This window comes from Musca autumnalis, unplaced genomic scaffold (assembly GCF_047663935.1).
Source record: "Musca autumnalis isolate F117 unplaced genomic scaffold, ASM4766393v1 scaffold_2, whole genome shotgun sequence".
In the NCBI taxonomy this organism is placed as follows: domain Eukaryota; kingdom Metazoa; phylum Arthropoda; class Insecta; order Diptera; family Muscidae; genus Musca; species Musca autumnalis.
In genome coordinates, this window is record NW_027411755.1 from 12,810,499 (window position 1) to 12,826,887 (window position 16,389).

At 34.4% G+C, this 16,389-nt stretch overlaps 2 protein-coding genes across 3 annotated transcripts; both read right to left on the reverse strand.

Annotated features, from left to right (window-relative positions):
• Window positions 1-5,062: 5,062 nt before the first annotated feature.
• slmo (PRELI domain containing slowmo) lies at window positions 5,063-7,243 on the reverse strand. 2 transcript variants are annotated; one of them, XM_073967007.1, is made up of 2 exons: window positions 7,106-7,243; window positions 5,063-6,727 (listed from the first exon to the last, which is right to left on the reverse strand). In XM_073967007.1, exon 2 carries the CDS (start codon window positions 6,599-6,601, stop codon window positions 5,954-5,956), a length of 648 nt encoding a protein of 215 aa, XP_073823108.1. In that variant the 5' UTR covers window positions 6,602-6,727; window positions 7,106-7,243; the 3' UTR covers window positions 5,063-5,953. The 2 variants fall into 2 exon arrangements, with proteins under 2 accessions (XP_073823108.1, XP_073823107.1); XM_073967006.1 differs by having other exon boundaries at window positions 6,847-7,225.
• A 5,715-nt stretch (window positions 7,244-12,958) lies between these two features.
• On the reverse strand, window positions 12,959-14,777 carry Rab7 (RAS oncogene family member Rab7). The gene has a single exon (XM_073967009.1). It carries the CDS (start codon window positions 14,257-14,259, stop codon window positions 13,633-13,635), a length of 627 nt encoding a protein of 208 aa, XP_073823110.1. The 5' UTR covers window positions 14,260-14,777; the 3' UTR covers window positions 12,959-13,632.
• Window positions 14,778-16,389: the final 1,612 nt, after the last annotated feature.

Consider the following 16,389-nt stretch of genomic DNA (forward strand, 5'->3'; position numbering starts at 1 on the left):
GAACCTGGCTGTACGGTATCAAAGGCAATCTGGCCCAACCTCTCCAAACGGAAGACCACTTCTCTACTCTCTATGAGAAAACCCGATCTGAAACTAATGGTTGGAGTAATCACGGGACACTGCAGAATAAGATCAATGACCTGTAAATGGGATAGAGATGACTCCACAGACTACTGCAGATTATGCGAAGATGAAGAAAAAACAGAGACGATTGAGCACTTATTATGCCGTTTCCAATGCTCAGGACCAGGAGAATTCAAACAATGGGTGATCATACAATATCATCTCTGACAACATTTTGCCAAGCCGAGCCGACAACACTGCTTCTTCTCGCCAAGGGTCTGAAGTGGCTTCAACATGAACGAATTACAGCATCTTAATATGGCAAAACCTCCTTTCTCTCTCTCCTTTCATAAATAATTTCTCAATTGTCTTTCAATCCATAGCACTTTCTTAATTATTCTCCCTTATTTTCTTAATTTTTCTTATAGGCCGTTTACATATAACAAGGTTAACCCAGTGGGTCTGGGTTTCAAATGTCATTTCCATTGTATATACTTCAAATAAATCCTCATAATGAAGGTTAACCCTGCAAAAAATTATAATATAAACGCCGTATTATTTCTTACTTCTCAACTCGATACCTTCTATGCAATTATTTCTTTTCTTGTCTCCTACCCACACTATAGGATGAACACAATGGACCATAAGGTCTCCGAGTGGAGTGGCTGTCCAATACGACAGCTGCGCGTCCTTTAACCTGACCTAACCTACACAGCAATTTTAATGGAGATGTTTTAGCTTTCTAAGCCACTGCCAATCTATCAAACATAAGAATTGGAAGACATTACAATTTAGGAAGGAAAACCCCTATGATTGTACATGTGTATGTATTGAGAAATGATTCTACAAATGACACTAGGTGGACTTGATAGAAAAATATGTACTTCATATCTGAAATTTTTCAATAATTTCCGTATAAATGGAATTTATCAAAATCCACCTTCGTCTTCGAGCCATTCACATGCGATATGCCAGATGAGCTGAGTAACCACCAGCGAAAGTATCGTATCATATTGGTTTAGTGTGTGGGACATTGCCAGAATTCACTTTTTCAATACAAATTCCTTAGGTCATGTTAGTTTCATTAATTCAGTTAATTGAAGAGCTATAAATTCATTTAACAACTCTTGCTTAGATAATGAAGAAGCATCTATTGCAACAAAAGTGTTTGTCGAGGGTCAATTTTTATATGTCAAATCAAGATCAGATGTCACAATAAAAAAAACAGATGTACATTGAATAGAGATCTATTTTGGTCTGATATATTTGCACACGATTTGCCTATCTTCATTTTACATGGCATGCATTTAAAATATTGAGTAATTCTTTTCTAATTAATGAAGTAATCGCCTATGCATCTAAACAAGTGCAATATATATTAAAATGCATCGTGGTTAATGCGCATTTATGTGGCATTACGGCAGAGTTTATTGATCTCTGTTATTGCAACGAGATGTATCCGAAATTTCGAATGTTCCTTTACTTTTTAAATCTTGTTGGTATTTCTTTTAAAACTGTTTACATTTTTGTTCGTATGGGAATAAATACTTTGTTTCGGCCTTTTTTACAAACAACGTCAAAGGAAAGAACAACAATGTTAAATAGGCCTGCTAATGAAAATAGTTCACTATTTTTTTTTTTTCTATAAATAGATCAAAAGCTTAAAAATTGGTCATAAGGTTTCATAAGTTAATGTGTCAAGGTCGTCTTGTATGTAAGCGACCCTAAGACAAATATAGAATTACAAAAAAATATATGTGCAGCAAATGTTTATCTAAAGGAATGCAAAAAAGAAACGAAGAAACGTAATTGTCCAATACTAAAGACTGTGACAAAGACGTAATATCTACATTCTATTTTTTTACAAACAGATGCGCAATTGCCTCTGTATCTTCTATATTTTGTTTTATCATTCATTTGTTCGATTGCAGGGGGCGGAAGGTTGTCTAGACTCCGAGGGAACGCATAAAATTAGCAATTGTTTGTAATAGAGGTTTGAAATTACATCATAACCTGCAGTGTAATTTGTAGCAACGGATGAAATATATGTACATACATATAGACATACCTACACATTTACGGCAAGCGATAAGAGTATTTTTATTTGGTCTTCTTAGTAAAGACTTATTGATTATCAATAACAAAAGGGGATTGATTGATCTCTTTTAAGCAACCAATTTTATTAATTGGTAAGATCTCTCTTTAAACTTTACTAATACTCTTATCTGCTAAAAAGTCATATGGACTTATATGTATCTGTGGTCTTTAGATTACTTTCAGAAGTCACAATGTTATTCTCCCAGAAGACAGTGGATGTCGCGAGGTCTTATATAAGAAGACGCCGTCGAATTCTATAAGAGAACTCCTGTCATTTTATAAAAAAGTTGCAATGGTCTTATATAAGAATACCGAGTGGAGACATACTGGTATTTTATGAGGAAAGCCAATAGTCTTATATCCTATCAATGAACCTTCTCTGAGAAGACATTATTAAAAAAAAATTAATTAAAAAAAATCTACTTTGGAATTCAATTTATAAAAATCACATCGATCTTCACTAAGAACATCTTTTGCTGTTCTGTGAATAGATTCGAGGGTTCTCTATTAGAGATCACCATGGTTTCTATAAGAAGACTATCTGTAGTGCTATTCTCTAAGTAATTTTTGAGATACAAGGGGTCTTCTCCGTTCTATTATGTAGAATACACCTACGGAGGTCTTCTATTTTATATAAGACTGCTGCGGAGGTCTTCTATTCTATAGAAGACTCCTACAGAGGTCTTCTATTCTATAGCATACCCCTACAGAGGTCTTCTATTCTATAGCATACCCCTACAGAGGTCTTCTATTCTATAGAAGACTCCTACAGAGGTCTTCTATTCTATAGAAGACCCCTACAGAGGTCTTCTATTCTATAGAAGACCCCTACGGAGGTCTTCTATTCTATAGAAGACCCCTACAGAGGTCTTCTATTCTATAGCATACCCCTACAGAAGTCTTCTATTCTATAGAAGACTCCTACAGAGGTCTTCTATTCTATAGAAGACTCCTACAGAGGTCTTCTATTCTATAGAAGACTCCTACAGAGGTCTTCTATTCTATAGAAGACTCCTACAGAGGTCTTCTATTCTATAGAAGACCACTACAGAGGTCTTCTATTCTATAGAAGACCACTACAGAGGTCTTCTATTCTATAGAAGACCCCTACAGAGGTCTTCTATTCTATAGCATACCCCTACAGAGGTCTTCTATTCTATAGCATACCCCTGCAGAGGTCTTCTATTCTATAGCATACCCCTACAGAAGTCTTCTATTCTATAGAAGACCCCTACAGAGGTCTTCTATTCTATAGAAGACCCCTACAGAGGTCTTCTATTCTATAGAAGACCCCTACAGAGGTCTTCTATTCTATAGAAGACCCCTACAGAGGTCTTCTATTCTATAGAAGACCCCTACAGAGGTCTTCTATTCTATAGCATACCCCTACAGAGGTCTTCTATTCTATAGCATACCCCTACAGAGGTCTTCTATTCTATAGAAGACCCCTACAGAGGTCTTCTATTCTATAGAAGCCCCTACAGAGGTCTTCTATTCTATAGAAGACCCCTACAGAGGTGTTCTATTCTATAGAAGACCCCTACAGAGGTCTTCTATTGTATAGAATACCCATACAAAGAGCTACGATTTGCTCGCGAGTGAAAATTTGGGGGGAGATGGTAATTTTTTTTATAAAATTTTCCTGGTGGTTTGGTACAAGTTTATTTGGGGATGGGGTAAGTTTTTGTTTGGTGGTGGCGAGGGGCCAATTTGCCCCACCCATCTTGTCCGAATTTGAGAAGAGTTTCACTCGCGAGTGGAATTTGAGGGAGTATTCGGAGCTCTGCCCCTACAGAGGTCTTTTATTCTATAGACGACCCCCCTACAGAGGTCTTCTGTTCTATAGAAGATCCCTACAGAGGTCTTCTATTCTATAAAATATCTACAGAGGTCTTCTAAGGCATTTTTTAGATGACCTCTACGAAGATCTTCCATTCTATAGATGAACCCTACGGAGGTCTACCATTCTATAGATGAGTCCTACGGAGGTATTGTATAGAGGACCCCTACGGAGGTCTTCTATTCTATAGAAGACCCTTACGGATGTTTTCTACTATATGGAAGGCCCCTCATTAGCTCATTTATAAAAATCACATTGATCTTCACTTCTTCACCATGATTTCTATGAGAAGACTATCTGTAGTGCTATGCTCCAAGTAATTTTTGAGATACTAACGAAAATCGAGGATACCCTGACTTCCATATCGTCAGTTGCTTGGCAAATGATTGCAAATGTGTGAAGTATTATGTTTCTTAAGACCGTAGTACTTAAAAACTGTGAAGCTACGTGTCTCAAAACGTCAAAAATACACATTTTTAACGCAGGTAAAAAGCAAACATGTTTAATTTTTATTTCTGATGCATTTAGTTGAATTTTCGAGGAACAATGCAACTGAAATATTTTGACGAAGTTTAAACAACACAAAGCAAATGACGATATGGAACAACAACAACAACTCAGGAGTACCTTTGAGAACCTCTAACGATCTTTTCCCCCATACGAGATTTATGAAGACATATTTCATGTACAATTGCATCGGAATTCCCATTCAACAACAAATCAGGAGTACCTATGAGAACCTATAATGATCTTCTTCATGAGCAATCCTACTTAGCTGCTATTAGGCGATCTTCAAGTGGAAATCCAATCAGTCTTATGAGTTGTTATTGTCACATTTATAAACACATACATACATGCATATGATTTGATTTAGCATCGTCGATGTATTATCAAGTATCATCGTGGGCAAATGTTACACGCGACAAGCATGGCTAAATTTGTGCTGATATACGCATTAATTCCTGTTGCCAACTTGTTCACATCACACTCACGTGTATTCACACCTACATATGTACATACATACATAAAAAAAATTGCTACAAAAATAAACATTGAAATAGATTTGTTTTTTCAAAAGAAAACTATGTTGGTTTTATTTAAGTTTTCATAAATATAGCTTCATGTATCGGTAATATAGGTATAGTATTTATCGCACAGTTTTTTTGCATTTTTTTCTTTTTGCTTCGTTTCTTCACATCATACATACATATACAATATATAAACAATTCATCTTCATATAATAACTTAGAAATTAGAATTGGTAAATATACTTCTTATTTTTGTTTTGTTTTTCCTTTTTATGATAAATTACAAAACACCAATTTTATGTTGTTGGGCATTGAGACAATTGGCTGCGGCATGGCATATTTATATAGCATTAATTTAGGAGAAATGGCGACTCTATTTAGATTAAGACATTAAGATTAATAAATAGTAATTTCTATGGTTTTTTATTTTAAAAACTCTGAAGAAAGGCTTGAAAGGAAAGTAGCTTTTGTTTACTGTAGTTTCGGAAATGTCATTTAAAAGAACAAAAAATAAAACATTGTTTTTTTTCGCAAAGAAACCATACTATTGCTAAGAACATTGTAAACATTACAAAAAATAAAATTAATAACGTTAGAACAGAGACCGGCCACACAGCAATGGATTTGTTTTGTTTATGTTTTTGCGAAAAGACAACTTTTCGAAAGTTTCCTTCATCTTCTTCTTTGACATTTCGCAAAAAGTTGTACTATCTTTTTCTTCCACACTTCATGGACTGACTGTTCTTCTTCTCTTGGTAACACTTTTCTTTACGATGTATTCTAATCCTAACTAGGTGCAGTACTTTCATATTCTACAGAATAATGCTCCTATTGCTGCTGCTCTGGCACAGCGCAGCAATTGTTGAGCGAGCTTTGTTTTTGCAATGGTGGCACTGCTTCCTGACATTCTTCTAGCTTATACTTTTTAAATGTGCATATGCTTAGCGGCCTGCGCGCTTATTTCATCCATACTTTTTCGTGCACTTTCGGTCATATCATCCAGGGAACGCCGCGTTGTCATTATCAAATCATCTGTGCTCTTTGCTGCTGTTTCGGCAATACCTTTTACTTCGGCATTTATCCTTCCGATAACCCATTCCAAGCCCAGACGCCCTTTGCCCGCATTCATACTGATGTTGGATGTGACCATATCTTCCATGTAGTGGGACAGGGGAACACCATGTACTGTTACTGAAGCCTCTTGTCTTAGCAATGTTTTTGTGGGATCTTTGGGATGTGGTTCGTAATATATGATTTCATCCACCGATATGTGTCGGCAGAATGTCAAATTTACAGTCTTCAAAATCATTTGTCTTTTTGAGGGATCTACAACTGAACGTTCGCTGGCAAAACATGATTTGGCTGTTCCAATGATTTTATGGGTCCAGTTGGGGAAATACCATTTCGATTGGACCAGACGATGGGTGTGTAAAACACCATCGACAACTTTGCGTTCAACGACATCGGTGCCAATGATGGACGGTGTCATGGGGTTGGGATATTTTCGCCACGCTGCCTGAGCCACCGTTTCCCATGGGTGGTTGAATGTGTGTTCAGACGTCCAAATTTTCATTATGCAAGATCTGTGTGCGTGTGTGTATGCTGTTCAGCTGTTCTCGGGTTTAGCGAACTTCCACTTTGCTAAAATACACCAAAAACCCCGTTCGTCACTCTGCTGTCCAAAGATCAGCTGGCTTGCCTGTTGAAAAACAAAAAACGCCAGATTTTAACAACAACAAAAACTATAAATTTGTTTATCGCAAAATTATTGAGGGAAAAAAATGTATTGATAAAAGAAATTTGGATGTACGTAACAACCTTCGAGTTAGACAATAGTTCGACAAGAAAAAGACTGGCAAATTGCTATAACCACCCTTGAGAAAATTTATCACAGTTGTAAAATATGGTAGTAGGAAAAAACTTTCTTGCAAACAGGTACTTTTCTCAATTATTAATTTTTGTTTGTTTGGAAACAAATATTTTATATTTTTATCACAGTTCACGGATTTTTAAAAGCTTATTTTTTAAATACTTTAATTACTACTGTCGTTTGTTAACATTGACCCGTTATTAGCACCTTTATATTAATCACTGAATTTAAAGATGCATTTTCCTATCCAACACATGCAAAATACGACAATAGATTTTTCGATGAAATTAGAAATCAAGTACTCAATAATTTGGTTATCGAATAACTGTTTGGAAAGAGTATGCGATTTGGTGCATTCTATGTGTTGTACGTACGGCAGTTGTCACACAATTGATACTACCAAAGCACATGAAACAAGCATGGTAGAACAATAAAAGGTAACAGCAATACCAAGCTGACGGAACTGGGCTGTAACGTTAGTGTCAAATTCCATTCGACATTTAACAAAGCACATTTATATAAGGTAGAAGTGACAATCAGCTGTATTTTTACTTCTTTTTTGTTTTCCTAATGCAATAGGATCTACTCATGAAATTTGAAACTTCGAAATTTGCTACCATAAATACTAATGGTAAACGCGTAATAAAAATGACCTACGACAGTTCTGAATGCTTTATATTTACATTTTGATTTAAATTTATTCTATTTTAGAGGACTTTCAAAATGTATTTATGTTTTTCTTGAGAAAATTTTTAGAACAACCCCATTATTCAATATTTTCTTTGCCTTTAAATTTTCAATAACAACAATGTTGTTTTTGTAAATTTGTTAGTTGTTGTAATTCATGCATATACCTTATAAAAATATGCCTTGATATTTAATATATTTTGCTCTGTTTCAGAACCTGAAAGAAGCTACTATTTTTTTATCTTTATGTTTTCAAAAAAAAAAAAAATAGTAAAAATTAGTAGATTCTTGCAGTACTGGAACAGACCATTTATTTTCTTTTTCGATGTAGATTAGGGATAAATATATCATTCGGAAAAAAAACATTTTCCCGTAAAGACTTCTTCATATCAATGACATGTAACCTCCTCTTAAGTCCGAATGACGTGACGCACACTAAAACACAGCTTAAGGTGCCATCAGACCATCTGCTTTTTTACGTATGTTATGTAGCTTGTACATTCACATGCAAATTCATATGTACAACAAAAGTGCCATTTTACATACAGAGCATGGCACAAATACCCAGGTAGAGGCATCGTAAAATTCTGAATATGTTATGTCAAAACTTTCTTTATGTTGTTGGGGAAATTGCAACAAAAATAATTTTTTTTATAAAGGAATTTGACTTTTCATATTCGATCAGCTGGTGTGATACCACTACCTGGTAGTTCTGCCATGATACAGACCCAGCAAAAAAAGTTTGGAAATCTGAACTGAAGTAGGAGGAAAAATAAAAAACCATTTGGATGATGAAGCAATATCAATTTTGATGTCATAAAAAGCAGAGTAGAGGAAGTAAACTTAGTCCCAATTTACATTGGGCGAGTTTACTTGCGGCAATTGTCATTTTGTAGGAGAGAGAGGTGAGGCATATGGTAACCCTTTGCCTCTCAGCACCCTCTCTCACCTACAAACTGACAATTGCCGCAAGTAAACTCGCCTAATGTAAATTGGGACTTAGTTACGATCAAATTTAATGGAGATTTTTTATAATTTGTGTTAATGTAATAAAGTTAATATTCTTGTTTTACACGAATAAATGTATTTTATTTATTTTCTGATATTTGCAATGGCTTGCATCTTATAACATCTTTAGACTGCATTTAAATTCAATCCAAAACACTACATCAAAGGCTGTGATTTGGATCGAAAATGGAGTGCATCCTAGATGTGTGCCTTGGAAGCAAAATGGAGTGCATCCTAGCTGCGCGCTCTCTTGTAAAATTCATAGATGAATTCATAGGAAAAGATGTACTCCAGCGGCAATTGTTCTAGTGATTTAACTGCATCCGCTGATGCAAACTTTTTGCTGGGTAGTTTTTTCGAATAAATTGTATAAAAATGTAAAAATCTGGTCTGTTCCTTTACTTATAAAAATGGTAAAACCGGCAAAAGTAGTAAAAGTTGTAAACTGTTCCCATATGAATTGCATTGTGTCCGTAGTAAAGGAACGCTTTTCGGGTAAAAAGTGATAAAAATTGAAGATTCTTGCAAGTAAAGGAACAGAGCTATCTTTACACATCTTGAAGAATTTTCGGCCAAAATAGGTTTGTTGTTGTTCTACTTAAGTGAGCCGGTAAATAGATCTTCTTGGTTCTACCCTTGATGAAAGTATAAGGTGGCGTGAAACGCCAGCGTCGTCAATCTGAAAATTTGTTTGTTATTGTGGATAAATTGTATGAAATCAATTATACAAGACTATTTTGATTCAAAGTTCAAGTTGCCAACATTTTTGTTTATATTTTTATACGAAAAATTCACGATAACTATGAATTTGACAAATTGGTTGCAAAAAGCTGACCTTAGTGTTCCACATTATATATTGCGACATAATTTGGAACCTTGAAGAATTTTCGCCCGAATGAAAATATGTGTTTTATTCGACGCCATGTAAGTGCGTTAGTATTCGTCAAGATCAATCAACTGCGATTTTTTTTCCTCAAAATGTAATCCTCAGGGCGAAACCTATAGCTCTGCGTGTGCGTTCAAAAATACAAAAACAAAATACATGTATTTCAAATTGAAAACAACAAGAAATACATGTATTTTGTTTTTGTATTTTTGAACGCACACGCAACACGCAGAGCTATAGGTTTCGCCCTCAGATCTAATGTATTTTCTTCGGATCGAATGGAATTTTTATAAAGTGACTCAGTTACATGTCAAATTTTTATCATGTAACAGTATGAGAATCCTTTACACATGTACATGTGTAATAATTCTGTTATCTAAATATTACCATAATAAACATATACATATATTTAACTTATGATAAAAAACGCCAATTTTATTACTAACATGTGTTAATGTGTTTTGTTTTTCTTTTCTCTTATAATATATGACTGTTCGTTTGCTTTTCCGGAACAATTTATTAATAAACTTCCTGTAAGCGAATAAAGTTGCATTTACATCAAACAGGTTTTAATAAAATTAAATAGTTAATTATCATAATTTAACCGTATATTTTTTATTTTAGTATACAACCCTCAACAGTACGTTTGCATATAACCAGATTAAATAAATACACTGGATTTCAAATGTCAATTCCATTGTGTATGCGTCAAATAATGAGGATTTATTTAGAGAAGGTCAACCAGGCAAAAAACAGTAATTTCACTGAAATTTTGATATGAAATGCGTCTCTAGATCGACGTCCATAGGTCCCGGTCCACACTAGCATCAATTTCATTAAAAAATTTCATGAGATTAGGCGTTCTTAAATCGAATTCCCCACTACAGCAATTTTATGATTTTACTCTACTATGGAAGTCGATCTAGAGACGCATAATTTTATGCAATGTTTTCAATGAAATCACTCTAGTGTGGACCGGGATTAGTAGAGTAAAATCATTTCATGAAATTTTTGAATGAAATTCACGCAAGTGTGGACGGGGACTAAATCTGACCAAAATCCACCAGATTTGCTATACAAAAATAAATCCTCGTATTGAATGGATTTGTTTTAAATCCGTCATAAATCCTCGTATACAACTCTGTTTATTGCAACATGTTGCTAGAAAATACAAAAAGTTGCAAGCTGACACAAAAAAGAAGGTAGATGCATCCGGGAATTGCTACAATAGAAATAAGTTAAAATATCAAAATATGTAAACAAGACGAAAAAATTAAACTTGCTTTGATATACAAAGTTTATTTTAATGAACCAAGACTAATATTTACGATGTCTAAAATATAAATGCTCTGTTCCAGAACCTGCAAGAAGCTACTATTTTTTACTACGATAACATGTTATCCTTTATGTTATCGGAAAAAATAGTAAAATTTAGTAGATTCTTACAGTTCTGGAACCGACCAAAAATAATTCATTATTTGCTAATTAGTTAGCATTAGCATTGAAAAAAAAAAAATATCATGAAATCATGCGTTCTTAGATCGAGTTCCATACTAAAGTAATTTTATGAAACTGCTGTAGTGAACTCAATCTGAGAACGCCTAATTTCATGAAATTATTTCATTGAAATCACTTTAGTGTGGACCGGGACCTGTTGCGCCTTCTACGTAGCCAGCAAACCAAATGTCTGATGTCCGACATATTGGAACAATTCCGGAAGCAAAATCGTTCAGATTTTGTTCCGATTTCGGAGAAAATGTCGGAAGTAAATTCCCCTTCGGATATGCTAATGTTTTTCTTCCGGTTTTGGTACGAATACGGATCGATATTTCGGAAGCAAATTTCCCTTCGCACAGCAACCACCTTTTGTATATATCTAACAAGAAACATTTGCTCTGTTCCAGGAACCTGCAAGAAGCTACTATTTTTTATTACGATAACACTTTTTCCTTTATGTTATCGGAAAAAATACTAAAAAATAGTAGATTCTTGCAGTACTGGAACAGACCAATTTTAGTTTGTTGTCGAAAAACAAAATGGTTGGTTATAAAATTCGCATATACCATTTTTAAAATATTTTAAATATAAATGCAACATATAATAATTTAAGCTAGTGCTGATAGACTCAACATATTCGTACACAAGGTTTACATTGTTCTACTATAACTACAAAATGATATCAGTGAAAATCATTAGATACGCGTCAGAGAGAAATTTTTTCCTTCGATATTCATACGACATTATTCCAAAATCGTTCAGAAATCTTTAAGAAGATTCGGAAGATACATCAGATTTCCATACGACATTATTCCGAAATCGTTCAGAAATCTGTACGAAAATTCGGAGGAAAAAATTCGAATTCCGAATTTCACAAGGATTTTCTTCCGATCTCGTTCCGAGTTCTGACCGAAATCGATTCGCTTTCGCTCCGAAATTATGTCAACCACTTCATACAAATTTCGTTAAGATATCGTTACGATTTCGGATTCGAAAACGGACGTATCGTCCGAATTTTGTTCCGATTTCGTTACGATGTCGGTACGATTGCTTTGCTGGGTAGCTATGTTTCTTTTTTTATGAATACGTATGTATTAAAGTTTTCTGTTCGTGTTTAATGAAGAGAAAAGAAACGTATTGATGTTTTCTCTTTACAAATAATGATCTCCGTCGAGTTCTATAAAATTGCCATGAAAGAATATAGAAAGCAATACTGCAATAAATCAAATATGACAAACACATGAAAGCGTGCGCACTATTTTCTTGAAATTATACATTTCACATAAAAACACATAGTTTCATGACATTTTCTCGTGAAATTACTCGTGTGTGGACTTTGACTATTGAACTGGATGAACGCATTATATTTCGTTACGATACACTCTTATTTATTACATTTGTTTGTAAATTAAATATTGAAATTCCATTTTAAATGACCTTTTGTATGGAATTTCAAATATGGTAGCTTTATCTCCACGGTGTATATTGTTCCGCTCCACCAACAACAACAAACAATGCTATAATCAAGTTAAACATTTTTTCGTAAATATGAAGACAAGAACAACAATATGAGTCACAGTCAATCTTTAATGTCTATGCACTGATAACAGGCAATAGAGTCAGTCAGTTAATACAAAATATGTGTCTACAAGTTCACACCATACACAATTAACACTGATTTTCTCATTGAGTGACACGACGTTAATGATGATTTGCAAACAACAACACAATAGGTCTGTTCGATAACCCAAAAGTTTGTACAAATTTGTACAAACTTTTACAAAATGCTGTTCGGTAACAAAACAAACATGTTCAGTAAAAGAGTAATGAGAAGTAGTTACAAGTACTTGCAAGAACTCGCAAATACTTTTTACTTGCGAAGTTATCGAACAGGCCTAATGTCTTTGAACAAAGCAAAATGCACCAACAAAGACTGCCCGCACCTCCCTATCAAATCTTAGAAAATATATGCCCAAAAGATATTTGTTTTATAGTTCTTTTATTTGAATATTAATTACAGTTATTTTTGTTTATTATTATAATATACTTAAGAAAATTGTTTAAAATACAAAAAGCACGAAAAGCTACTAAGGCCCTACGGCTTCCATTCGGTTTTGTTGTTCTGTGATTTGATGTTGTTTTTCTTCGTTATTTTTTTGCTATTCGTGTAGAACATTATTTTTTAGCTTTTTTTAAGAATTTGATTTAATTTGTGTAATTTCTAGGTTTTTTATTCTTCTATATAATCGAATATAATATTATCTTATATAAACATACAGCGACATGTTTACTTGTTCTTTTAGAATTCCTTAAATTATGTTTTAAAATTATAATAAAAAATATATCCTCAAATTCACCGAAAATAAAGGAAACATTGAATAGGAAATGAAAACATATCAGAAATTTCAATTGTTGTAGTTTAGGGAGGGAAATGGGGGGCGAAATAGAAAAATAGGGGCGTTTGTTTCAACATAACAGCATTATAAAGATAGTTGAGTGTGGGGTGGGTGGACAAACAAGAATCAAAACAAAAAGACAAACTATTGCATTACCGTTCAGCATTAATAACGACATGCATACTCTTGTGAAGGCAGCCAGTCAGTAGCGCAGGCCGTCATCATTGTGAATCAGAATGATTGAATTAAAAGCTTAAGAATTAGCATTGACAGTTATCAGCATTTCCGGGACGACTGTTTCGATCGGCATTCAAACGAATTTGATCGGGGAATTCATTGTAGAGTTCTACTTCAGCCTCCTGGGCCAAGCCATTCTTGGCAATTGTCTGGAATGCCAGCTCCACATTTATGCCCTCCTTGGCTGATGTTTCGAAATATGGAATATCATTCTTGGACTGACACCACTGTTGAGCCCTTCGTGTTGACACCTGACGATTGTCCATGTCCACTTTATTGCCCAGGACCACAAAGGGGAAATGTTCGGGATCTCGGGGACTGGCTTGTATTAAGAACTCATCACGCCATGAATCGAGATTTTTAAATGAGTTGGGTGATGTCACGTCATATACCAAAACACAACAATCGGCTCCCCGATAAAAAGCAACGCCCAGCGATTGGAAACGTTCCTGGCCGGCAGTATCCCAAATTTGCATTGTGACCACACGATCATCGACAACCACCTCCTTTGTACAGAAATCGGCACCAATCGTTGCTTTGTATTGATTTGAGAATCGCTTGCTCACATACTGGTTCATCAACGAGGTTTTTCCAACACTGCTATCGCCCAAAATGATAACTTTCAACAATGACTTCTTACGTGTAGCCATCTTTTTAGGAGTAGTAGTTAATCAACACAACAAAAACAAATCTTTTTTTCTTCTATGTACTGTGTGTATAAAACGTAATTATTTTATGGGATGGGATTTAATATTTCTTTTTTTTTCTCTCTTCTGCCACACACACAAACACAAACTGCGCAGTTATTCAATATTTTTTCGAGATGAATAAATTTAATGTTTGGAATTAGTTATAGTGTCGTTTTTATAATTCAACTTTATGTATCGCAAATAAGCTATTGCAATACTATAATTTATATTCGTTCCGACGAAAAACCACTTTTTCTCGACAAGGAAAATTCAAGTTTTATGTTTTTTGTGTAGTAATTGGTGATTTTTTTCTTTGTTTGTAGTAGCTGATAGGGATAGGTAAGTTCGACATTCGATTAATCGATTTTTAAGTCTAAAAATCATAGCCGACTTTTGGCTATAGTCCTCTATAATTGAAAAGTCAACTTTTCCTGGCCGACATTCGATTTTCCAACGTATAACACGTTTACATATAACCGGATTTAAAACTAATTTTACACTTATGTTTGGTTTACTTTCGGCGTAGTTTCGTGATTTCGAAGGCGTTTCGTGATTTCGCGCGGAATCAAGCAAAATTTATCATGATTTTGCATACAAAAATGAAATCATCTCTTTTCGTGATTTCAGCGAAATCAACATCGAAATCACAGTACACATGATATACAACCCTGTTTTTGCGTAAAAAAGTACCAAAAGTTGCAACACATTTCACGTGTCAGAATAAACAATTAACATGCTGCAAGTAGTAATATTTTGCAAGTTCTGAACACAAATTTTATCTACCAAAATTTATTATTATGATGTCTCAACGATAAAATTATTTTTTATTTTTTCATTTGTTAGTACTATGTACAATTAATATATAATTGTTCCACAAACATCCCAGATTGGACAAGGGAGACTTCTCTATACAATTAATACGATACATAGATAATTTTACGATAATTTTCGAAATAAAATTGTAATGTTCTACATCGTCGTATGTTTTGAATGACTAATGTTTGGTTTACATTCGGCGTCTTTTCATGATTTCGAAGGCGTTTCGTGATTTCGCGCGGAATCAAGCAAAAGTTATCATGATTTCGCATACAAAAATGAAATCATCTCATTTCGTGATTTCAGCGAAATCAACATCGAAATCACAGTACACATGATATACAACCCTGTTTGTGACTGAAAAAGTACCAAAAGTTGCAACACTTTTCACGTATCACAATAAACAAGGTAGATGGTCCATTGCTGCAACAAAAAATTTTTGAATCAAAATTTTTAAACAATGTGAAAAAAATATTAGATTACTTTGTTACAATGCTATTTTTCATTACGTTCTCGTACTTTTTTAATGGTAATGTTAGAAAAAAGAGCGAAATGTCTAAAATTGCTTCCCCATACAAATTTCTTAAAAAATACGGGAACGAAAAATGACGGAAAAGGCAAAAACTGCAGCAAATCAACGTATCAGCTAGCGTATTTAGATGATAATGAACATGTTGTTAGTTTCTACTATGCCAAAATTGTATGGCAGAAAACAGGAGAATAGGGTGTTATTCGGCGCTATTTTTGTTTAAAGAGAAGTGTAAGTCTTGCTAGACGTGGATTTTAAGGCCTGCGTACATAAGCTGCTTTGCCTGATTGCCTTGCTTTGCTGCTTCAATAAAAAAATAAAAGAACAAAGAAGGCCGACCCAATTTCCAACTGATGGCAACCCAGTTCGAAATTTCGTCTTTATTCTATTATTTTTATTACGTCAGAAATGAAGCAGGTAAGCAAGGCAATCAGGCAAAGCAGCTTATGTACGCAGGCCTTTAGAGCGCAAGTGTAAACTTGGTATAATTCAATTTACAACAACTTGTTTTGAAAATTCATCTTCGATCAGCTGCGCATATGCATCCACCTTGATTATTGTGATATGTTTGAAATCAACATACACCGGGGTGTATTTCAGGATTTCGTGAAATCCTGTGGATTTTAGAGCGCAAGTGTAAACTTGGCATTATACACTTAAAACAGGTATTTTGGGAGTTTGCGTCATGTATTTGACAGATATGTGGTCTGTTCCTTTACTTTAGAAAATGGTAAAACCGGCAAAAG